The sequence below is a fragment of the Esox lucius genome, chromosome 23 (assembly GCF_011004845.1).
Source record: "Esox lucius isolate fEsoLuc1 chromosome 23, fEsoLuc1.pri, whole genome shotgun sequence".
Classification (NCBI taxonomy): domain Eukaryota; kingdom Metazoa; phylum Chordata; class Actinopteri; order Esociformes; family Esocidae; genus Esox; species Esox lucius.
Genome location: NC_047591.1, coordinates 17,101,995 through 17,125,447, shown reverse-complemented (window position 1 = coordinate 17,125,447; position 23,453 = coordinate 17,101,995). Strand labels below are relative to the sequence as shown.

The following is a 23,453-nucleotide window of genomic DNA, read 5'->3' as shown; positions in this document are numbered from 1 at the left end:
ACCCAATAGAAAATCTTTGGAGGGAGCTCAAAGTTTGTAATGATCACTGTAATTGCAAACAAAGGTTTCTGTACCAAATATTAAGTTCTGCTTTTCTGATGTATCAAATACTCACGTCATGCAATAAAATGCAAATTAATTACTGAAAAACCATACAATGTGATTTTCTGGATTTTTTACTGAGATTCCGTCACTCACAGTTGAAGAGTACCTATGATAAAAATTACAGACTTCTACATGGTTTGTATGTGGGAAAACCTGCAAAATCGGCAGTGTATCAAACACTTGTTCTCCCCACCGTATCTCTTGAGCCTGGGGACGTACCTGATGATTGAACAGGTTATCAGTGTTACACATCACTCCAGCCTGGAGATGAACCCTGGTGATTTAGTGTGTCATTCTTAGGATATGTTTGTTGGGAATACTTGGAATGTACATTTTTTAATTGAATTTAAAATGGACATTTTCCTGAAGCCTGGTCATAACCTGTGGATCAGAGCTCTTTGGATTTTTTTTAAAAGTAGTATGTCAATGCTGAAACACTACATTTACTAGTGTGTTAGCAACTGGACTGACAAGTGTGTTTTTAACAGAGCTCTGTGAAGTACAAGATCTCTGAAGAGCCTTTGACAAGTTTGGACTCCATAAAGGAGGAGGCAGACTCCGAACTGGACCGACAGCTACCAGAACCTAACTCTGTAAGTACTGTATCCACTCCAAGCTCAGGATCCGTATACAGCATGGACGATTTACCTCACACACCACAGACCTAACGCTTGGAAAAACTATTGTCTGCACTGGGTTTCGGGATTAGTATTAGTTGTAGTCCTTATGTAAATCCCATAAAAGTACTAACCCATTGGAATGACGTTTAAAGTTGTTATTCCTCTATTTTCTATCCTGAAGGATTCAATGAATGAAACAGAAGAAGGGCCCACATTCTGGGATATCACCACTCTTAACGGAGACGCAGATCTGGTGAGGATGGAGAGCACCTCTGTGGTGATCCACAACATTCGGACAGTGGATAAGGACTCTAGTGAAACTCCCTTGTCTAAGTTCACTTTGTCAAACTCAACATTTAATCACAGTATATCTGAAGAGGTATGGTGTCACCGGTCTTCTACACTCCTACAACCAAAAAGTGTCTATAAAGTTGACTGTGACTAATGAATAGTACTATAGTACAATCTGTTTGTGTGCGTTTGTGTGTTTGTGCTTATAGAGGATCTCGGTGGTACCTGGGACTGTAGGAGGGACTGCTCTCCTGAGTGAGGAAGATTCCTTGAAGAAGAACTCTGGAGAGAGAAAGAAAAATAAGGAACGGAAGGTGATGTCAATAGAAGTGTACATATTTGACCTTTCAAACAAAACATTGTTTTATTCCAACCAATTTCCTAATTTACATAGTATAGTTTGGACTTACATGTACAATTTTCGGCACTTCCTTTTTTTTGTCCATGATTAAGTAAATGCATGTTATATCTAAGTAGGTCTAAATAAGTTTAACGAAAAGATGTAGACTATCTTAACCCTTTAAAAACCCTAGATTTTTCCAAAATATTTTTTCTCCAATTAATCAACCTTTGATTACATTAAATTACATTCTTTAATCATAACTACAACAGCATGATGGATCTTAATTTCCTTTAAATCATGACAGCGTTTAACTGTGAAATTCTTAACCAGGGAAAGGGAAACAAAGGACGACATAAGAGGCAAAGACAACGCCTGGTAAACGCCCAAACTAAAGATGGAGTCGAAATAACCTAATTCCCTGCCCACACTAAAAATATCTAACATTTACGTTGTCACAGTCCGTTGCTAAGCATGTCATCCTTAATTGTCCTAACATCAAGTTCTTTTAAATTACAGTGACAAACCTAACCTCTTCTGTAGCACTCTCTATGTAACCTGCTTTTAACTTGAAGCCTTACCTAAGCCCATGAAACTCTATGAAACTCTATGGGCTGTGCCTGACCAATACACAGCATTGAAGTGTGCTAACTGAACAGAAAAACCTCAGAAAGCATGCATATATCTTTCTAACTATTTTTTTGTTTGGCATTGTTGTTTTAACACCTGTACGTACACTCTGTATGCTGCTTTTCGTCATAAAATCCGCAATTACGATATAAATGTTCAAAACGATATGTCCTCTTGATCCCAACCACATTTGTGATTCATCTTTTTCTCTCCTCTAAAGACAAATACGGAGCAAGAGGAGGAGGAAGAGGAATTATACATTGGGGAAGAGTACAGTTATGAATATGAGGTGATTAACTGTCACATGAGTGCATATACAGTAATTCTAATGACTCATTATTTGATATGGCACATGGAAGCTAAAAATGTGAATGTGATATGCAGTCATGTACAAAAGCTGGTAAGCAATCAATATTTTGGGATATGAGTGGTATATGAGTATATAATCAACATTATCTATCTAGATGCAGGGAGATGAGGAGAGTTTAGAGTACAGTATTATGAATCTCTTTCGCTCGCTACATAGCTGTTTTGCTAAATTCATAGTGGGTTTCTGAAAGAAATGTTTTTTTCTCTTTTTCCCCCCAAATCAACAGGATTCAACAGATGTGTCATTGTCAGTGGAAGCACAAGGGGAGTTTGAAATGACAACAGACAGTACTTTCCATCAAATTAGAAAAGAGGTAAATTCCTTTTCTCCAGATACCCAAATAGGAAATACATATATTTAATAGATATACTTAATTAATCTACTTTGGAACAATATTTTTAAGGTATTTGTGTTAACTTTGTGTTTTATTAGAATTTCAGTTTTTTTATAGATATTCATGTAATCCTAATTTGGGACAATATTAGAAAGTGCCAAATTTACATGGAAAATGTAAATAATTTAAAATGTACAGAATTGTGTAACTTAAATGCTCACAGTGTGCTTATGAAGTTTACATGAAATACTTTAAATGTACAAAAAAAATGTATGTAAATATTTTTCTATATATTCAGACATGGTTTCCCTGTTTGGGCGGGGTCAAACCATTCTAAAAACAGTTTTTATTTGTATACTGCAGCGTCATGATCAATATTAGTTGGTACTGATCATATGTTCATGTTTCTTGCAGAGTGGATTAACAACTTTAGCTCCATATCCATCTCCCTCCCCTGAAAACAATGAAAAGGTATGAAACTGGACTGGTTTACCTCATATGGTTTGTAATTTGTGAACAGTGGCCGGCAAGGTCAGCACCATAGATAATGAGTTTGGAGTCGGAATGGTTGTTGTTTTCTACAGTAGTTTTGTTATACTATACATGTATGCATTTTTTAAACATGCTACATTTTCTTCCAAAGCCACAGATATCCTTCACCACCCCGCAACTTTCCAGGCCGACAGAGAAGGTAGGACTGTGACAGACCCTTTAAACTTACTTGTGAGGTGAAGATGAGCCGAAATGTAGATCGTATCACATCTCTCTCATTCAAATGCCAAATTCTTTGCCTACACAATCCGACACTCTAAAGAGTCCAGATTCCTGGATGATTTGTTAGGGGTTCTTAAAATTGAAACTGTGTTGAAACCCCTGTCAAAGAACGTTTTAAAGAATTCCTTGAAGTTGTTTTTGAGTGGGTAGGTTCTTCAAATTGTTGTTTGAGAAACCACTAATATAGGCTATTTGAAATACCACTATAAATGTTTCCATATTTGCAATGTGAATAATCCCTAATGGATCATCCAAGAACTATTCCTTTTTGGAGTGTAGAACTATTTTCTTCCTTACTAACCATGCTCCAGTCCTTGCATGCCTTCAGTGGACTGTGAATACATCAAAGTGATGAAGAGTACTTGGATCCAACTGTTATTATTGGCATTCTAATAAAAAGTTGTAGGCAGTTCAGGTAGAAGAATTGTTTCTTAGACAACAAATTTGTTTTCTTTATTTCTTTATTGGTTGAATTCTATTTTTTGCCAGATAAAATAATACAGGGACACCAACCAGCTCAGCGATCATAGTACTTGTCATCATAGCGTATCAGTTCTCTTGCTAACAACTGTGAAAATTTCACCAGTGCAAAAGGTACCACAAATTGGATTATTATTTTAAATGTTGGCATGGACCAAAGACATAAAAACTTAAACAAAATTGATATTTGTTTAAAAATGTACAAAGCTGGGCCAATTTGCAATGGAAACATCAATATCGCAGCATGCATTGAGCATGATCTTTAAACTTTGCCTGAATGAGAATATCAAGAGCTGCTACCAAAATATGAACTTCGCTTCTTTTTTTATTTTTTTATTTTTTTTAACACAGGGCCTTTCCTAAGTCCACAAAGCTCGAGACGGTAGATTTGTAAGCACAGAGAGTTTGTATAAACTGTGAAGTGATGTGTATCGCTGGTGAGGACCAGACAACCCTGAGCCCGACCAGCATAACATGAGGAGGGACTGCTTTTCGTCGCACAATGATGATGTCACTCATCCAATGCCTCGTCCATGTCCAGAGTTGTGCATTACAGCAAAACCAAGTACCTAAAAGAGGAACTGTACATAGAACTCAACTCAGTTACATCAAGACACTGTGTTATGCAACAATTATTGTCCAACAAGTCTTGGAAAAATTAAGCTTATGATTTCATCAGATGTCAGTGTTATTTCAGCATTGACTTAGGATAAACTTGTTTATTTATTAAAGAAATTCACGATTTAATTTAGTATATCTTTTGTCTTGTAGCTTCGAATTAGTTGTATTGCTGCAGTATTTCCAACACCTTTTTAGCTCCTTTTATTTTTTCCAACCATATTCTTGTCAGTTTATTGCTGCTTATCAATTGCTCAACCAAACATTATTTATTGAAAACATCGAAATAGATTATATTTTGTTTACTGACTTGTGTGATAAGTTTAACTTTTTTATGAAATGTGTGTATTCTGCAGAATTAATAGTATTCATTTATGTTTGATAATAATATGGAACTATCTGTTTTCACTGGTGAAATTTGAAAATATGAAATTCTACCTTTGTATTTAACCTTTCTGAGTGCATGTAAGTAAATGTACTGTTTTTGTTCTTGAGCAAGTCTTTGTGTCTTTTGTCATCTAACATTCGACTGCAATACATTTTTTATATAATTCAAAGTGATATATACACTTGATCCAACAGATGACAATAACGTACACACACACACACACGCGCGCCCACCCCAAGTCTTAAGTAAAATAGCTATAGTGGAAATGGCCAATGAATGACTCGCGATCAATGACTCATGAAGGGGTTTTGGGAATTGGCAGGAGAGTCCATCTCATGTCCTGGTCAGAGTGAGGAAGAGCGCCCCCTGGCCTGACTACATGGTGAGTGTACTGTAATACATGGCTCAGGGTTGATCAGACTGTTGATGTTTGGTCTGCCTTTTACACTAGATTTCAATTACTACTAGGTAATGTATGTGGTTCTTGTTAAATTTCAGAGAAATCCTTGACTTGGTTTTTGCTGTTTCAGTCATACATGCCAGGGACTGCAGGAGGAAGAAATCGATTCAAGATGGGACAAAAAGTAAACATGTATTTTTGTCTTTTTTCTACCATTCAACTATTCTTAGATTATTTGTGGTCAAATCAAGGATTCAAATGTTTGACATTTCACAGGGAATCTGCTTTGTGATTACATGGTCAATACAAACAACAAAATATATTTTCTCTCTTTTTAAAGTCACAATCTGGAGCAAGAGGTCACAAATTAAATGTAAGTGTTTTGCAGCCAAAACCTATTAGCAATTTGCCCATTTGAAGGATTTTAAGCTTTTTGAGCATCTAAATAAATCATTATCAATCAATAAATCTCTATATAATCTTATAAAAGAATCAATCATTCAACTAATCCATGTTTTTATTTGTGGTTCCAGAGAAGGAAACAAAAAGACAGAAATCTTCAGCCCGTGACTGACTTCCATACAGAGATTGAGAGACGAAAAGAGAGGGAAAATAATTATGAGCGAGGGAAAGATTGGCAGACACAGAAAGAAAGAGACAAAGACCAGGAACTAGCGGAGCAGGAGGCACAAAGGGAAAGGCTGAGAAATATGGATGTGGCGGAAAAGGAAGTCAAAGAGGCTGAAGGCGAGATGTATCATGATGCAGAAAGTGAGAAAGAGGAGGGAAGTGGCGACTCTGAGTGGGACACTGAGGATGACAGTGAGTACGAGAGGGAGACAGAGATGGAAAGGATGAAGATGGAGAGAGAGAGGGAAGCAGAGCTCGAGTTGGACAGAGAGAACATGGAGAGGGAGAGACAACTGGAAAGAGGTGAGGTAGAAAACGAGGGAGACGAAGACAGGGAGAGAGAGAGAACAGAAACGGAGGGAGACAGGGACCTGGACAGGGAGAGGGAAGAGTGGGAGAGACAGAGGTATGAGATGGAACGTGAGATGGGAAGGCAAGGAGAGTATGAAGAGGAAAGGGAAGGAGAAGGGAGACAATATCCGGGACCTGAATATGACAAGTTAAAGGTAAAATCACTCACACAACACGCCCTAAACTAACTTCTGAAAAACAAACACATTCTTTGTTTTTAACGTGTTCTCCCTTTGTGGTGTTTTTTAAAGGGTGCCACAGGGGAAAATGGACTTCCCGGACCAAAGGTGACAAGTAGTCGTTTAAATTATTCATTTGATATAAAATATTTAAGTGATAATATTTCTTGAACTGAGTTACATCTTTAAAGTGCCATGTTACAATATTTACTGTTTAAGTCGTTAAACGTTTTTCACGTAAGTTTTTTTCTCACGTATGTTTTTCACTCATTTTCACTTATTAAAGAAGACCATTGCTCATCCTTAATATCTTTATATGTTTGGACACAAGCATGACATAACTACAGAATATACTGTGTACAAATGTTTATTCACCTATCATTATTTTGTCATATTAGGTTTATTAGTAAGTAAGTAAGTACATTTCTAGACTAAGTTCCCTGGAAAATATTTCAAATATTTCAGTTTGTTTTTCAATTGAATTGTTCATGTTATAGGTCACATTAAAGGTGGAAAAGGTTCTGACATTATTTATCTTTGTCTCATTCTTTTACATCACAAGAACCTGGCATTTTAACAGGGGTGTGTAGACTTTTTATATCCACTGTAGGGTCATGAGGAGAGAATTAACTTCAACAACAATAACTTTGTAACTCATTTTGGCAATCCACTTTGTTCTTCCAGGGTGAACTTGGTGAAAAAGGACAAAAGGTAAATGCATTTAGTTCGACAGAGCACAGCTCCAGCTGAGGTCTTTTTCAACAGTCATATTTGGACATTGAAGTGTTTCTTAAATGGACATTTCCTGCAGACTGCTGTGTACTACCACCTGAAACATGTATGCTGTTAACCCGGTTTGGTTGTGCTTGTAGGGTGAGCCAGGCATTGGTCACAGAGGTCCAGTAGGACAGGCTGGTCCACCAGGAACAAAGGTAGAGTCCCCCACTGACACCCCACTCTGCCTCCAACTAATTAACTATGTGGCTCTAACTCAATCCAACCTTTTTTGGTTACTGTACCACCAACCGACTGTCTCTCCTCCCTCCCGTCTTTCCATCTCTCCTTCTGTCTCTCCTATCTCTCCCTCTCTCTGTCCCTCTTTCTGTCTGTCTGTCTGTCTGCCTGTCCTTCTGTCTGTCTGACCGTCGCTCTGTCTGTAATATCCATCTGTCTGTCTGTTTCTCTGTTTCTTCTATCTCTCTCTCTGTCCATCTGTCTTTCCCCTGCTGTCTATGTTCTTCTCTCCTTCCCTCAGGGGGAGCCTGGGGCACCGGGGCCCCCAGGGGCTCAGGGCATCCAAGGTATCCGTGGTAACCCTGGTATCCCCGGTTCTCCGGGTCTCAGGGGCCAACCAGGAGAACCAGGAGAGGCGGGGAAAGAGGTGAGAATCCCAGGTCACATGACGTGACTATAGATAACTCCAGGCTATTGTGTGGTTGGAATAGTGATCTTTGGAAGGTCCATTCTGCAGCCATGGGTAAGTGGTGATTAATTCTCTCTTTTTTTTCACCTGTAGGGGGACAGGGGTAGAAGGGGTAAGAACGGATCCCCTGGAGCTCCAGGAACTAAGGGCAAACCTGGAACAGAGGTATGGAAACAAGATGGGCCCAGGTTGTTGTTGTCTTCCAGCTGGTTTTCTTACAGCCCTGATTAAAGTTTTAAATGATATACGGCTGAATACTGATTCTGATAAAATAACATTACTGGTTCTGTTAGATCTCAGTGCAGCTTTTGACACTGTAGATCACAAAACACTTATAGATAGGCTGGAAATTTGGGTAGGACTCTCCGGGACAGTCCTTGATTGGTTCAGATCTTATCTAGATGGCCGGAGTTACTTTGTCACCATTGGTAATCATAAATCTGATAGGGTGGCTATGACATGCGGAGTTCCACAGGGATCAGTTCTCAGACTGCTTCTGTTCAATCTCATTATGTTACCTTTGGCCAAATTCTACAGAACAACAACATTAACTACCACAGCTATGCAGATGATACTCAAATATATATGGATCTCGAACCATATGACAATAGCTCAATAGACTCTCTGTGTCATTGTATAGAGCACATAAATACCTGGATGAACCAAAATTGTCTACAATTAAACCAATATATAATTATTGTGTTTTGGTAATAAAAATAAAAGAACAAGTATTAGTACAGAGCTGGATGCTCGGGCCCTTATAACCAGGGATCAAGTGCGTAATCTTGGTGTTCTGATAGATTCATTTAACAGTCATATAAAAGCGGTCACCAAAACAGCATTCTATCATCTAAAAGATATAGACAGAATCAAAAGCTTGGTGTCCCACAATGACCAAGAGAAGCTCATCCATGCTTTATCTCTAGTAGGGTTGACTATTGTAATGGCCTCTTAACTGGACTCCCCAAAAAGTCTGTAAAACAGCTGCAGCTCATTCAGAATGCTGCTGCTAGAATGTTAACCAAGACCAAGAGAACAGAGCACATCACTCCGATTCTTAAATCTTTGCATTGGCTTCCAGTCAGTTACAGAATAGATTTTAAAGTGGTGCTTTTAGTTTATAAATCTCTGAATGGTTTAGGACCCGAATACATTTCTGATATGTTTGAAGAATATAAACCAAGCAGGGCTCTTAGATCCATGAACAAAGGTCAGCTAGTAGAGCCCAGGGTCCAAACTAAACATGGAGAAGCTGCATTTAGCAATTATGCTGTACACAACTGGAATAAACTACCAGAAGATCTTAGATGTGCCCCAAACGTATACATTTTAAAATCCAGGTTAAAAGCACTTCTCTTTTCGCGTGTCTATGACTGAGCTCCTAAACTTAACCACACTGTTTAGTCTTACATCTTCATATGATTTTATCCTGTTTTTATTATTTTTATATTATTATGATGTTGTTTTGATGTTTTCATTTGGGTATTTTGTTTTTATGTTATTGTATTTTTGTATTTTGTATTTGTCTTTGTAAAGGACATTGAATTGCTTCAATGTATGAATTGTGCTATATAAATAAACTTGCTTGCTTACAGTATAATGGATGTTTTGTTTTCTTTAAGGGACCACCTGGTTTACCAGGGACCAAAGGAGAGAAAGTGAGACTATTAAAATGTTGTTGATTATGGTGGGGGGGTGGGGGGGGTTGTCATTTTCAGTGTTGTAAAAGAGGAGATGCGTAATGCTAAAATCATTGGCCTCTTCCTGTTGCCCATCAGGGTGACAGTATACCGGGGGAACCAGGTGCGAGGGGCGTAGTTGGAATCACTGGACGCAGGGTGAGACCAATCACTGCTCACCGTAACATCCTGAGAGAAACTAGATCTATGGCACCGTTGTAAAATATGGGACAGCTGCTCAGTGAAAACCGTGTTTATATTGCTGATGTGTTTTGTTTTTCTGAAAGGGTGAAAAGGGCACCGCGGGAGTCCCTGGGCCGCCTGGGCATGCTGTAAGTATTAACATGACCTTTTGACCTTTTAAGGATATGTCATGAAGTTGAGGGAGTCTCTTATATCATTTCCTTATATCACCTCGTTGATTCAGGGTCCAAAAGGCTCATTGGGAAGCAAAGGAGCAAAGGTACATTGATGGTACTGTTTTGCAGGCTCTTGCTCAAACAGCCTTCCAAATATCACCCAAAAGCTGATCTTTTGCCAAATATTATTTTTTATTTATAGACAGTAATATACGGTCCACCAGATACTGTTAGATACTGTTTACTTTTTATTAGAGACGTGTGGCCACTCATTCATAAAAGACCCAGTGAGAAAATCTATCTTCACAGGGTGACCGAGGTTTTCCAGGAATACGGGGAGAAAGGGTAGGCCAAACATGGCATAAGCGCCATGCAAATACTTTTCATTTGTTTTGCATGTGATTATGTACTGTGTGATGTAGATCATGTACATTTAATACGTGTTCTTTATTTTTAGGGAAGCCCCCTGCAAATCCAAGGACCTAGAGGTTACAAGGGCATCAAAGGAGAATGGGTGAGGGGAAAACACCCTAAAACACGTAACATATAATACATTTTACATTTACATTTTAGTCATTCAGCGGACACTTATCCAAAGTGACTTACAGTAAGCGCAGTCACTTTTTCCCAGGAGCAACCTAGGGTAAAGTGCCTTGCTCATGGACACTACAACAATTGGCCCAGTCGGGATTTGACCCAGGAACATTCCATTTACAAGCCTGACTCCTTAACCACTGATGCCCCTCCCCAACATAAAAACATAATTATATAGCTCTTTCCAAACCCCTGCCCACCCCCCCCCCCCCACCCCACCCCCAGAGAAAATATATATTACAGACTTTTATTGCATTTTCACGTTGTGGGTTTTGGAATTGAATAGTCTGTTTACAGTGTGTATTGTTGTTTTGTTTGTTTGTTTGTATTATCAGGGAGAGCGAGGCTCCCCAGGTTTCGATGGAGATAAAGGGGAGAAAGGCGAGGACGGCCCACCTGGGTCCAAGGTGTGTCCTAATACTTTACTGTTTAATGTGGAAAGAGAAACAGGAAGAGACCAAGTCAAACAACTATATTACGTATAGTTTTATCTTCCATCACTGACAACGAAGCACATACTTGTTCTAACATTATGTGTTCTTTTTGGGTTCTCCCATTTGAAGGGACTCAAAGGAGAAGCAGGCGCCAAAGGAGCTATGGGCCTTTTTGGAGTCCGTGGGCCAGTGGGTCAGAAGGTCAGTGGGAAACACACCTAGCAGTCTACCTCTTTATTAACCCGTTGTTATCACATCTATAGCATGCCGCTCTGTTTACAGTTGATCTGCTTTCTAGGGAGAAACTGGTGAAGCTGGTGTCAATGGGGAAGTGGTAGGTATTTACACACTTCAACAGTATCAGCATTGACACCATCAGCGTAACTGCAAATGGCCCATAAACAGGCTCTTTTTACTGACTTTCATGTTGTCACAGGGCCGTAATGGGGATGATGGATTGGATGGAGCCACAGGAGCCAAAGGAGACATGGGACTCCAGGGACAGAAGGGAGATCAGGTGAGGAGAGTGTGGGGTGGAACATTGAATTTAAAGACTAGAACAGCAGAATTCACACGGTTATGTAGTATTTGTATCGTGTTCCATTTGTTTTTGTTCTGTTTCTAGGGTGACAGAGGGGAGCCTGGGTTACCAGGAGATACAGGGGGGAAAGGAGAGAAGGTGAGTCCTGTTAAGAAGATAAGTTCAAGTTGGTTTTTCCTCATATCATTTCTTTTAACCTTTATTTTACTAAAGGAAATACTATTTTTATGGAGTGTAATGGGGGGGCGGGCGGTTGGTTGAGTTACTTGAGATGCTAAAATTAGAAGTTGTTCAGAAAAACAAATAGTCCATTAGCAGAGGTCATGAGGATGTGTGTGTTTGTGGAGATGACTCTGTCGGTTGTGCTTGTTGAACAGGGATTCCGTGGTTTACCTGGACGCATAGGAAGCACTGGACAAGATGGAGAAAAGGTGAGCTGCCTGCATTGAGATTCGGTACATTAACAGCATAACAAGCAGCTTCAGGAGGCGCCCTTAGTAGCGCTGACCCACAGAAGTACAGGCATGAGAGGGTACAGCAAACACTGTGTCCTGTATCGTTTTCTGTACGATGGGCATAAAGCTGCACGGTTTCCAGGTTCAGTGACCATTGTCCGTGTTTCATTATTCTTTGTCCAAGGGAGAGACGGGGATTCCTGGGCCCCCTGGACATCCAGGTCTCAACGGTCTAACTGGGCGGAAGGTAGGGGACCCACCCGACACAGTCCCTCTCAGGAATCTTAGAGAGCGTGTGGTTTGAGTCCCATGTTGCCCTGTGTTGACCTGTAGGGGGACAAAGGGGACGGAGGTATCAACGGAGTAGCTGGAGCCCCCGGGCTAAAAGGAGAGAAGGTTGGTACCGATCGCCAACAAATCGGGTTCTGTGAACTTTTTCGGGGTTTTTGATAAGGTACCTCCCTTTATTTAGGCCAGCAGAACACATCTCTCCTTGAAAGGATGGCTATTGATATTCAGGATGAATATATTTAAAAATTAGTGGCCTCTGGAGTTCAACGCTGCAGTGTTCAGTGTGGACAAAAGCTGATCGGTTTCAACTCCGCCAAACCTATTCCCAAACAACACTGCGGTACTAAGACAATGTTGTAACTACTAATTGGACAAAAGAAAGAGAAAAAGGGGGTAACATTTTACAATTGGAAATAAATATATTCAAGTGTAGTTCTTGAAGTATTTTTTAATACATTTTTGCTTTATGCACTACTCGTGTTGTGATTTTATTGTGCAGGGCGCCACTGGTTTCCCAGGGTTTCCTGGGTTTAAGGGGTCAGCAGGCACACCAGGACGTGATGGGGCGGTTGGCAGACCAGGACTTAACGGGCCAATGGGAGGAACCGGACCCAAGGTACACCCTAAAGAACCTACAAATCCACGTTGGAACATAAAACATTTGGATGTTAGATGCATATAGGACAACTTGTGAGTAAATGTGAGCGTAGTAATTGTGTTAGGGTAGGTAATAGGCTGCACCCAGTGAAAAGGTACCTCATAACAGCTGACAGAGAGCAACCCGGCTCTTTGTGACCCACTACCACTACCGCCAGCATCAACTAACTATAAAGTTAAAGGTTTTGGTTCAAATTCAAGTAGAAGTGGGGGAAAAACCCTGCTGTTTCCCCCTTGTGCAAGGCATTTAACATTAATTGCTCCCATAAATCGCTAAGAGAGTCTGCTGAAGTACTGAAATGTACATGTAAGATAATATATCAGAGAAATCACATCCCACATAGCTCTCTCTGTCACTGCTTGGCGATGTCTGTGAATAGTGTGACCTTCAGAGTCAGGAAGATGGGTAGCTTTCTGCCCCCCCCCCCCAACCCCCTGCCAAGCAATGTATCAGTGGCCTGGAAGCAGAGCTCTACACATTAAACATTTATGGGTTTTCGCCCCAACACTCTTAGTAGTGAGCTCTTCCATTTTCTTTTGGTACTTTCTCTTATTGGCCCTCTGTTTGTGGGCTTGCTGACATCTGCAGCACTATGTGAGTGGGTGGGTTGTCACTCTTGCTGTGTTGTTGTCCCAGGGAGAGAAGGGCAGGAGGGGCAGGGGGAAGATCTGTCAGCGGGGGCCGCCTGGAACTCCAGGACAAAGAGGAGCCGGTGTAAGTCGCTCCACACATCAGTTAGTCGCACTCAAGTGTTTATGTTTGTACATTTAAAATACCTAGTGGGTGTTTCTGGTATTAGGGCGGGTGACATTAATAAATGCTGTGTGTTTTCCAGGGAGGGCTCGGGAATGAAGGTCTAAAAGGAGATAAGGGGGAACCCGGACTCTCCGTAAGTCTATCTCACTACACCACACTTATTCTTTACACCTGCCTTGCCCAGGACATGTTGGTAGTGACATACACTCACCTAAAGGATTATAAGGAACACCTGTTCAGTTTCTCATTAATGCAATTATCTATTCAACCAATCACATGGCAGTTGCTTCAATGCATTTAGGGGTGTGGTCCTGGTCAAGACAATCTCCTGAACTCCAAACTGAATGTCAGAATGGGAAAGAAAGGTGATTTAAGCAATTTTGAGCGTGGCATGGTTGTTTGTGCCATACGGGCCGGTCTGAGTATTTCACAATCTGCTCAGTTACTGGGATTTTCACGCACAACCATTTCTAGGGTTTACAAAGAATGGTGTGAAAAGGGAAAAGCATCCACTTTGCGGCAGTCCTGTGGGCGAAAATGCCTTGTTGATGCTAGAGGTCAGAGGAGAATGGGCCGACTGATTCAAGCTGATAGAAGAGCAACTTTGACTGAAATAACCACTTGTTACAACCGAGGTATGCAGCAAAGCATTTGTGAAGCCACAACACGCACAACCTTGAGGCAGATGAGCTACAACAGCAGAAGACCCCACCGGGTACCACTCATCTCCACTACAAATAGGAAAAAGAGGCTACAATTTGCACAAGCTCACCAAAATTGGACAGTTGAAGACTGGAAGAATGTTGCCTGGTCTGATGAGTCTCGATTTCTGTTGAAACATTCAGATGGTAGAGTCAGAATTTGGCGTAAACAGAATGAGAACATGGATCCATCATGCCTTGTTACCACTGTGCAGGCTGGTGGTGGTGGTGTAATGGTGTGGGGGATGTTTTCTTGGCACACTTTAGGCCCCTTAGTGCCAATTGGGCATCGTTTAAATGCCATGGCCTACCTGAGCATTGTTTCTGACCATGTCCATCCCTTTATGACCACCATCCTCTGATGGCTACTTCCAGCAGGATAATGCACCATGTCACAAAGCTTGAATCATTTCAAATTGGTTTCTTGAACATGACAATGAGTTCACTGTACTGAAATGGCCCCCACAGTCACCAGATCTCAACCCAATAGAGCATCTTTGGGATGTGGTGGAACGGGAGCTTCGTACCCTGGATGTGCATCCCACAAATCTCCATCAACTGCAAGATGCTATCCTATCAATATGGGCCAACATTTCTAAAGAATGCTTTCAGCACCTTGTTGAATCAATGCCACGTAGAATGAAGGCAGTTCTGAAGGCGAAAGGGGGTCAGACACAGTATTAGTATGGTGTTCCTAATAATCCTTTAGGTGAGTGTATATTGTATAGTGTTACTGTCCAACATATTGTTAGTGACATATATTACATGGTATTACTGATTGACGTATTGGTATTGACATATTTTACATGGTATTACTAATCGACATATTGGTAGTGACATATATTACATGGTATTACTGATTGATATATTGTTAGTGACGTATATTACATGGTATTACTGATTGACGTATTGGTAGTGACATATTTTACATGTTATTACTGATGAACTTATTGGTAGTGACATATATTACATGGTATTACTGATTGATGTATTGGTAGTGACATATATTACATGGTATTACTGATTGATGTATTGGTAGTGACATATTTTACATGGTATTACTGATTGATATATTGGTAGTGACGTATATTCCATGGTATTACTGATTGACGTATTGGTAGTGACATGTTTTACTTGGTATTACTGATTGACGTATTGGTAGTGACATATTTTACATGGTATTACTGATCAACATATTGGTAGTGACAGACATTAGTTGACTACTGGATATGCAGTAAGGAGAACGACGATGCTCATCTCTTCATCCTCTGTTGTCAGGCTGAGGAGGTAAAGGAACTGGTCAACCAAGAGGTGGTGGAAAAGTGTGGTGAGTTTGTGTGTAAATCTGTACATTTTTTGTGTGTGTGTACATGTCTCTGACGCTGCGACATGACACCCCTGTGTGTTCTGCCATCTGGTGTGTTCTCTCTGTGGTGCGTACCGCTGAGAGACGGAACACGTGACCAGCGGGAGTCATTCACAAACACTGAACCGCGAACTATCTCGCCACACACCAGAAAGCTGTGTTTTCTGATGACAAAAATGCAGTTTGTCATCAAATCAGAAATGGTGAGCATTTTACAGTAGCCAAACGTGATTTAATTCAAACACTCACAAATCTGTGACATTAAGAACTTACTCCAGCGATATTGGCTACAACCTTTGAATGATGACCACATGCACAAGTTTTTCAGCCCCCGTCTCAAAGGTAGAAAATTTAAAGCAATGAAACTCTTTTTCATGTTTATTCATGGGTAGGGGAAACGTTACCTCTTGTGTCTGTGGGTTATGCAGGGATGGAGTTGAAGTTTGTGGTAAAGTCCAAGGACCCAGATACTGAGAGCCTATTGTTTAGACATGACAGGGAGCCATCGTCCCTCACTGTCGGCCTACCTGGGGAAGAGAAGATAGGACAGCAGGGTGAGGAAGAGGATACGAAAACACTTGAAGAGGAGTTGGTACAAACAACCACTCCTCCTTCAGGTAAACTTACAGGTAAGGCGAATGTTCAAAAGGATCAAATGTGTTCCCCTGAAAAGAGGATTCTGTCTTCTTAACCCTAAGTTCATTATTACATTTTTCAAGCTGTTACCCAAAAATATCCCTGAACAGATTCCAGCAAAATATTTTTTACGTTTGTACAGAGGCAACAAAAGACTGGAAAAGTTGTGTAATGCTAAAAAACTAAACCTGGTGGAATATCACACAAAGTGGATATTGTCCTGTGGTCTGCCAATCAACATTTTTAATTATTTTTGGGAGTATCCATTATGGTATGGGGGTGCATTAGTGCACATGGCTTGGGTGACTTGCACATCTGTTAAGGCCATTAATGCTGAACCATATATAAAATACAGGTTTTTATATTCAGGGAACGCCTTGTTTATTTCAGCAGGACAATACCAAACCACATTCTGCACATATTACAACAGCATGGCTACATAGTAAAAGAGTCTGGGTGCTGAACTGGCCCAGCCTTCAATCCAGCCCTGTCACGCATTGAAAACATTTGGCGCATTATGAAATGAGAAATACGACAAAGGAGACCCCGAACTGTTGATCAGCTGCAATCCTATATCAAGCAAGAATGGGAAACATTTCACTTTCAAAACTACAGCAGTTGTTCTCCTCAGTTCCCAAACGCTTACAGAGTACTGTAAAAAGAAGAGGTTATTCAACACAGTGCTAAACATGAATGTATTTTACAAAAAACAATTTCTAAGTTTCAACATTTGATTTGTTGTCTTAGTACTATTTTGTATTTTAATATAGGGATTCAAGGATTTGTACATCATTGCATTCTGTTTTAATTTGCATTTTACACAGTGTCCCAATTATTTTCCAAAAAAAGTTGGGACGCTGTGTAAAATGTAAAGAAAATGTTTGGTACCTTAATGAGGGCCCCTGTCCTTTGGCTTTCAGACAGGGTAGCAGCGTGGGGACTGAGCCACAGGAAAAGAAGGATCCCTGGAGTAGGACACCGTTCATCAGGTGATTTTAAAGGGAATTTGTTTTCTCTTTTACTTCTTCCTCTTATTCCTTCTTCTTTTTCTGTTCATTTTGATTTGTTCTCTCTATTTCAGTCTCTCTCTACCTCTCTCTGCTGTCAGTCTAATGAGTGGAGGACTGAATGGGGCACAATGCGAGGAGAGCGATAAGATGTGTGTGTTTATAGCTCTATGGCATTGTGTATGCATAATATATTTTATGAATTAATGTGCGTCTTGCATAGAAAGACAAAACATTAATAACATCACTCGCTTGATTCACAGATGAACTGGTGTTGACTCATCCACTTTATATTACACTGCACAATGAACATTATTCCTCCGGTTTGGGCAAAGGATTTTAATTCACTGAGGACATTATGCCAATCTATCTCACCCTGTGTTTTTGTTCATGCATGTTTTAGAAGGTGACAGTATAAATCTAGCTTGGAAAAAAATCCTCCCTGTTCATTCAGCTCCAGGAATAGCCTTTTACAATTCAAGATTTTGTATTGATAACACTATTCCAAAATCTCCCTGAATGCCTCGCCTTCATGTGATGAGTATTAAACTGCTTAGGGCACACTGGTCCACTACTTAGCTTTGTGTTCTAACCTGCAGAGCATTTGGTCTGTAATCTCTGAGATACTCTGATTATTTTGAGACCCAGATCCTCTGTTTACCATGATTTCAGAGGACCTGAACGGATTACACAAGTACAACAACAACTAACTCCTTAAAGTATCATTTCCGCAAGAATGGTGTCTTTCTATTTATTTATTTATTTTTAAATGGGGCGAGGGGGGTTGAAGTCCCATCAACTAAACTATGGCTCCTGCCACTCTACTCCTTTAGATTTGAACCTTGACCTTTGCCTGCTGCCCATGTCAGAGGGGGCGTGTTCAGAGTATGTCTTACTGTGGTACTACCATCCCCCTTCAAGAGCGTGCCGGCCATTTGTCTACGGGGGCTGTGAAGGAAACCGCAACCGCTTCAACACCAGGCAGGAGTGTCAGAGGAGGTGTGGGAAAGAGAGGAGGTAAGAAACTACTTCAACACCGGGCAGGAGTGTCAGAGGAGGTGTGGGAAAGAGAGGAGGTAATAAACTACTTCAGCTCAGTTGCTGACAAGATAGCCAGACACCTGTATGGAGTTAACAGGAGGTTTATGAGCTTCAATATCCTGTGTGCTACCTACTGTTATTATTTGAGCATGGCTCTTAATTATTCCTAATTGCTTCCGCAGCAGGCTGGATAGTGTGACTTAATCTGCCTAAATGCACCCATAATGAAAGTATTTTTTAACCATTTAGAATGACTAGTTGTGTTGTAATAACTACAAAAATACACCCCTCCTAAATGCTAAACTTAAACATGCCAGCAGCCAGGACCATGGTTGTATTGTGGAGTTGATGGAAGATGGATCTTGGGCAAACGTGAGCATATCCCAGATGTTTCCCCATTTGGCAAACACATGGTTTATGTTACGGTTTGAAATGTGTGTAGACATCAGTCTGGCACACACAAATGGATTCTCAAACAAACAGGGGCTGTGAGCCATTGCATTACATAACACATTACTTCTTCACAGGTTTTGAGCCCAGAAGGTGAGAGCGAGTTCTCCAATCAAGATGCAATTTCTTTGGACAGGACACGTTGTATAAATTCAGCATTTCTGTGCAGCTCTGTTTTTAAATGTTGTATAAAATAAAGAATAGAAATACTGAGCTTTATTTTATGGCCAAACAATTAGGGAACTGTATTATGTTATAGTTGTAAATCAAAAATGATTTACAACTTACAGGACAATGGACAACTTACAGGACAATGAATCTTAGCCTATTTTAAGAGGTTTTCATGAGACACTTTGTAAGTGGTATTGGACCATTCTTCAATTAATAAGAATGTTTCCAGGCCTTTGAGTTCTTCCTACTCTTACCAAATACTACCCTCTACAACTCACACTACAGGTTTTCACCAGAGTTGAATGACATCTAGAGACTGAAACGGCAAATTGTCACACACTTCCTTTTGAAGTAGCACAGGCAGCTTCAAGTTTGACAGTTTCTGACAGTGTATGTGGCACCCGATACAGCAGAGGAATTACAATCAGCATCATCTTCCATGAACAAGGGAAACAGGAAATAATGCTGCAATACAGTTTCTTACAATGAGAATTATTTTAATCGTTAGGACTGCGGATAATGACACCTTTCTTTTCTAGATTTTTAAACAAAATCTATATTCTGAGAAATGTTATTAGGATGAAATAATGTTGTTTAAGGTTACAAAATACCCTTGTATTGTTAATATTTATATTGTAGTCCAATTTGGGTTAGGATTAAGGTTAGGGTTATCTTAGGGTACTGCTAATTTCAGAAGTGACTATAGATGACTCACAATTTAAATGTTATGAATATGTCTGTTCATATTGTTTGTTCAAATCAATGTTTTCACAGTACTATTTTCTAAGTTCTTCATTTGTTCCAAATTCTGAGCATTCAACGATTTTTGATCCTACTGAAATATGTTTTGTGTACTGTTATATGAACCTACATCAATGGCACTGTTTATGTAAATTGCTCATGAGAATGTAATGTATTTCATTAAACCACAACAATGAGTCCATGTACTTTATTTAGTCAAAGGTTTGGATACACTTCCCTATACTTTTGACCAGTACTGTACATACATATTGCTGTAGCTAAGAGTGCATGTTTGCATGCGTTTTCATTTCACAGACTGAAATAGTACATAATGTCTTCAGACGGATAGTGTGACCTTATTAGGACCTTTTGCCAGTGCCCACAACAAATCAGTAAATTCTTTGGCTTATGGATTAGGGTAAAACATACAGTTAAGGTTAGCATTAGAATTGGGGTTACCTTTAGGCATAATAGGTTAGGGTTGGGTTTAGGGGTTAGGTTTAGGCTTAAATGTTAGGATATTTAGGTTAAAGTTAGGTGGCATTATTATACTTTTTTGCAATTTTGGTATCCCCACATAGATAAAAATACAAGGCTGTGTGTGTGTGTGTGTGTGTGTGTGTGTGTGAGTGTGTGAGTGTGTGAGTGTGTGAGTGTGTGTGTCTGTGTGTCTGTGTGTCTGTGTGTCTGTGTGTGTGTACATGTGTGTATGTGTACGTACCTGCAGGGGTGAGGACATGGATGCGTGTCGTGACCTCTTCAGCAATATTTTTGGATGGCTACGTTGAAGCTTGGCAAAGACCCTGGTCTAAATGCTACCAGGGGGGCTCTCTCCTTCTTTTTCCGTGCCTCTCTCTGCCTTTCTCTCTCTGCCTTTCTCTCTCTTTTGCTCAGTACTCATTTTATCACTGTCTTGTCCTGCACTGCAAGGGAAACTGAATTAGCTATGAATAGCATTTCTCTCTTTCACTTTGCATTTGTCTTGCTCTCTCACTCTCACAACCATTCTTTCTCCCTTTTACTATGTCCCCTCCCTACTTTCTCATATCTCTCCTTTTCCCTATATTCACCCTGTCTCACTTTACACAGCATTGTCTGTCCAACCTGACATATACCGCCATGGCGCTGAAACCCCTTGGATGTCCGACTACCCACCAGCCCGTCTTGCCACGTCTTGCCACGTCTCTGGGCTACATGCGGTGTGCCCCAGCTAATGGGGGCCTTGTCAACCAGGCTGAGGGCCAAATGAGAGCCCAGTGAGCAAAGGAACAGAAGGCCGTGTTTGTCAGAGAAGAGGAAATACCGACTTGTCTTGGAAATGGGGGAATCCTGTTTGGAATAGGTCGGCTGTTGGGATAGATGGGTGGGTGGATAGGTTTGTTAAAGCAAAATCCAATATTCTATGAATTCCTTTTATAATATGTACCCCTGGGCAGATGCTTGTTCCCAGTCTGACTTACAACCGAGTGTGTAACTTGATTTTTTAGAGGCAACCTGTTGCTATCTCACCGCACTCGTGCGCCATCACTAACGTCATTCTGTTTGAATTGTTGATTTATTTTCACAATCACGCCCTGGATCTGATCACGACCCCCTCTCAAGGATAGCATACATATCAGCACTGCTTTAGACAAAATTGTTATATCGACCATGAAATAACACAATTAAACTTTGAATTTCGAAAACATTAATGGAAAAATATTTAGCCATGTTTAGACCTGGGTACTGATTGTCTTTATTACACAAATATATCATGCCATGCAAAATAACATTTGTATATCTTTGTGAAAACATATTGAACCCTCAAACATGTCATTGGTTTGGTGAGATAGCAGGTTGGCTGTAATAAATCATGCTTGATGAAGACATTCAAGTATGAGATTTTTCCTGAATTAAGCATTTTGATATGCCATGATCTTTATTGCCATACCAATAAACTAAACTTTTAGCCAGCAAATCTGCCTAATAACAAACACAGAGAACATGGTCCTTGGTCAGTTTAGAACCCCATTACCTAATATCTGGCCTCATTAAACGGTCCACTTAAATAGGAGATAGGTCTTTAATGAGAGTGTCTACCTCAACTGGTACCCACTAAGCAAGGTAGACTGGAGTGCAACTCCTTGTTGCTATAATTTCAATTGAGGAGGACAGTCTGATGTCCATGAGAGATGGGAAGTGTAATGGTCATTGATGTCTCCTAGGTGTGTGTGTGTGATCAAACTGATCTACACCAGCTAACCTTTCATTGAAAACTCAGAAAGCCTTCTTGCTGTTATGGAATATTTAAAGACATCTCTTACCTTCCCCATTTAATCCTTGTTCCTAATGCTCTGAACTGTTTAATCTTAGCTGTATCTGGGCAATGTCCGCACACTATCCGTAAAATAGACTACATCCTGCAAATCCTAGCAAATTTTTAAAACAAGTGTTATTTTGTAAGGCACGATATATTTGTGTAATAAAGACAATCAGGCAAGGTCAAAACATGGCAAAATATTATACCGCGATTGTTCTCGTTGAGCTGTCCATGGTGCTGTATTCTGTGGCGTCAAAACGCCGTTTGCCTTTCAGTGGCTAGGCTGCTCATGAGCGGTATATTGAAAAAATGCATTGAGCTAACACGTGTTGAATAAAAGTTTTCGAAATGCGAAGCCTAATTGTATTATTTCACGGTCGATATAACAATTTTGTCTGAAGCGGTAATGATATGTAGGCTATCCTTGAGCGGGGGTCGTGATCAGATCCAGGGCGTGATGGTTGAAAATATATCAACAATTTAAACACAATGACGTTAGTGATGGCGCACGAGTGCGGTTTGGTATAGACACCAACGAATGTTTAACGAATGGACACCAGAGCCAAACTCGTGATCAGACCGCGCGGAAAAGAATCTAGAGAGAACGAGGTTTAGACATCATACAGAATTGTTAAGATCTGGCATAACCAATACCTTATAGACGTTAAAGTGGTTATCTCGTGTTTTTCTTGTTTGTTTTATTCATCACTTGTTTTTTTCGCGGAAACTGTCGGAATTTGGTAAGCGATTTTTTCTCCATCTGCCACATTCCTATGTACTCAAGTCATGAATATACATTTTTCAATGTCATTAACTTTACTGATCGAATAAGACACACAACATATAGTGTAATTCTATACAATATGATGTGCAATAGTTTAGACTATTCTCTTTATAGTGAACATGGAGAGGTATATAAGCTACGATATTTTGAAACGTTTAAAGTTTGTAACAAATTAACAGACCATTGCTTCTCCCGCCACCTACAGCAAGATGCTTTTCTTAACTTCCCTGCTTGGTCTGGCTGTCCTGTGCGCACCAACGTCCAGCATCTGCCTGAGACTGTACCACTCCAACTTGTTCTGTGACGATGACATAATATCTGGGGTAAAGAGAAACGACGTTTCCAGTGTCGAGTTCCCACTGTCGGATAACTGGGGCTCCCTCATTAAGTCCGAAGGCACGCTCTCCTCTGCAGACTTACGAGGGAAAAGGACTTCCTACCCAGCTAATTATAAGTTTCTCAGCCAGATGCAGCTAAGGAGTAAGATGTTCCAGAACAGTGTGAAGAATGACCAGCGGAGCAAGTTTACCCTCTCTCTGGATGTTCCCACAAACATA

General features: G+C 40.3%; 1 protein-coding gene across 3 annotated transcripts in view; it reads left to right on the top strand.

The window, feature by feature from the left end:
* Positions 1 to 19,994, top strand: part of col7a1l (collagen type VII alpha 1-like) — a 68,693-nt gene extending 48,699 nt beyond the window's left edge. The window contains exons 71-109 of one of the 3 annotated variants that reach the window (XR_003777868.2): positions 594 to 698; positions 907 to 1,104; positions 1,226 to 1,330; positions 1,690 to 1,734; positions 2,207 to 2,275; positions 2,583 to 2,669; positions 3,105 to 3,161; positions 3,334 to 3,381; positions 5,273 to 5,332; positions 5,481 to 5,534; positions 5,691 to 5,723; positions 5,884 to 6,486; positions 6,583 to 6,618; positions 7,195 to 7,221; positions 7,383 to 7,442; positions 7,766 to 7,891; positions 8,027 to 8,098; positions 9,556 to 9,591; positions 9,712 to 9,771; positions 9,900 to 9,944; positions 10,040 to 10,075; positions 10,281 to 10,316; positions 10,429 to 10,485; positions 10,901 to 10,972; positions 11,129 to 11,200; positions 11,298 to 11,333; positions 11,436 to 11,516; positions 11,625 to 11,678; positions 11,918 to 11,971; positions 12,180 to 12,242; positions 12,329 to 12,391; positions 12,786 to 12,902; positions 13,581 to 13,658; positions 13,780 to 13,833; positions 15,680 to 15,728; positions 16,196 to 16,396; positions 17,324 to 17,392; positions 18,244 to 18,486; positions 18,979 to 19,994. Coding sequence is in view for 2 of the 3 variants with exons in the window: in XM_034290124.1 (XP_034146015.1) it covers positions 594 to 698; positions 907 to 1,104; positions 1,226 to 1,330; positions 1,690 to 1,734; positions 2,207 to 2,275; positions 2,583 to 2,669; positions 3,105 to 3,161; positions 3,334 to 3,381; positions 5,273 to 5,332; positions 5,481 to 5,534; positions 5,691 to 5,723; positions 5,884 to 6,486; positions 6,583 to 6,618; positions 7,195 to 7,221; positions 7,383 to 7,442; positions 7,766 to 7,891; positions 8,027 to 8,098; positions 9,556 to 9,591; positions 9,712 to 9,771; positions 9,900 to 9,944; positions 10,040 to 10,075; positions 10,281 to 10,316; positions 10,429 to 10,485; positions 10,901 to 10,972; positions 11,129 to 11,200; positions 11,298 to 11,333; positions 11,436 to 11,516; positions 11,625 to 11,678; positions 11,918 to 11,971; positions 12,180 to 12,242; positions 12,329 to 12,391; positions 12,786 to 12,902; positions 13,581 to 13,658; positions 13,780 to 13,833; positions 15,680 to 15,728; positions 16,196 to 16,396; positions 17,324 to 17,392; positions 18,244 to 18,427; positions 18,979 to 18,985 (3,309 nt within the window). In the remaining variant the exon portion in view is untranslated. The remainder of the gene's footprint in view (positions 1 to 593; positions 699 to 906; positions 1,105 to 1,225; positions 1,331 to 1,689; positions 1,735 to 2,206; positions 2,276 to 2,582; positions 2,670 to 3,104; positions 3,162 to 3,333; positions 3,382 to 5,272; positions 5,333 to 5,480; positions 5,535 to 5,690; positions 5,724 to 5,883; positions 6,487 to 6,582; positions 6,619 to 7,194; positions 7,222 to 7,382; positions 7,443 to 7,765; positions 7,892 to 8,026; positions 8,099 to 9,555; positions 9,592 to 9,711; positions 9,772 to 9,899; positions 9,945 to 10,039; positions 10,076 to 10,280; positions 10,317 to 10,428; positions 10,486 to 10,900; positions 10,973 to 11,128; positions 11,201 to 11,297; positions 11,334 to 11,435; positions 11,517 to 11,624; positions 11,679 to 11,917; positions 11,972 to 12,179; positions 12,243 to 12,328; positions 12,392 to 12,785; positions 12,903 to 13,580; positions 13,659 to 13,779; positions 13,834 to 15,679; positions 15,729 to 16,195; positions 16,397 to 17,323; positions 17,393 to 18,243; positions 18,487 to 18,978) is intronic. The other 2 variants (XM_034290124.1, XM_034290125.1) reach the window with 2 other exon arrangements.
* Positions 19,995 to 23,453: the final 3,459 nt, after the last annotated feature.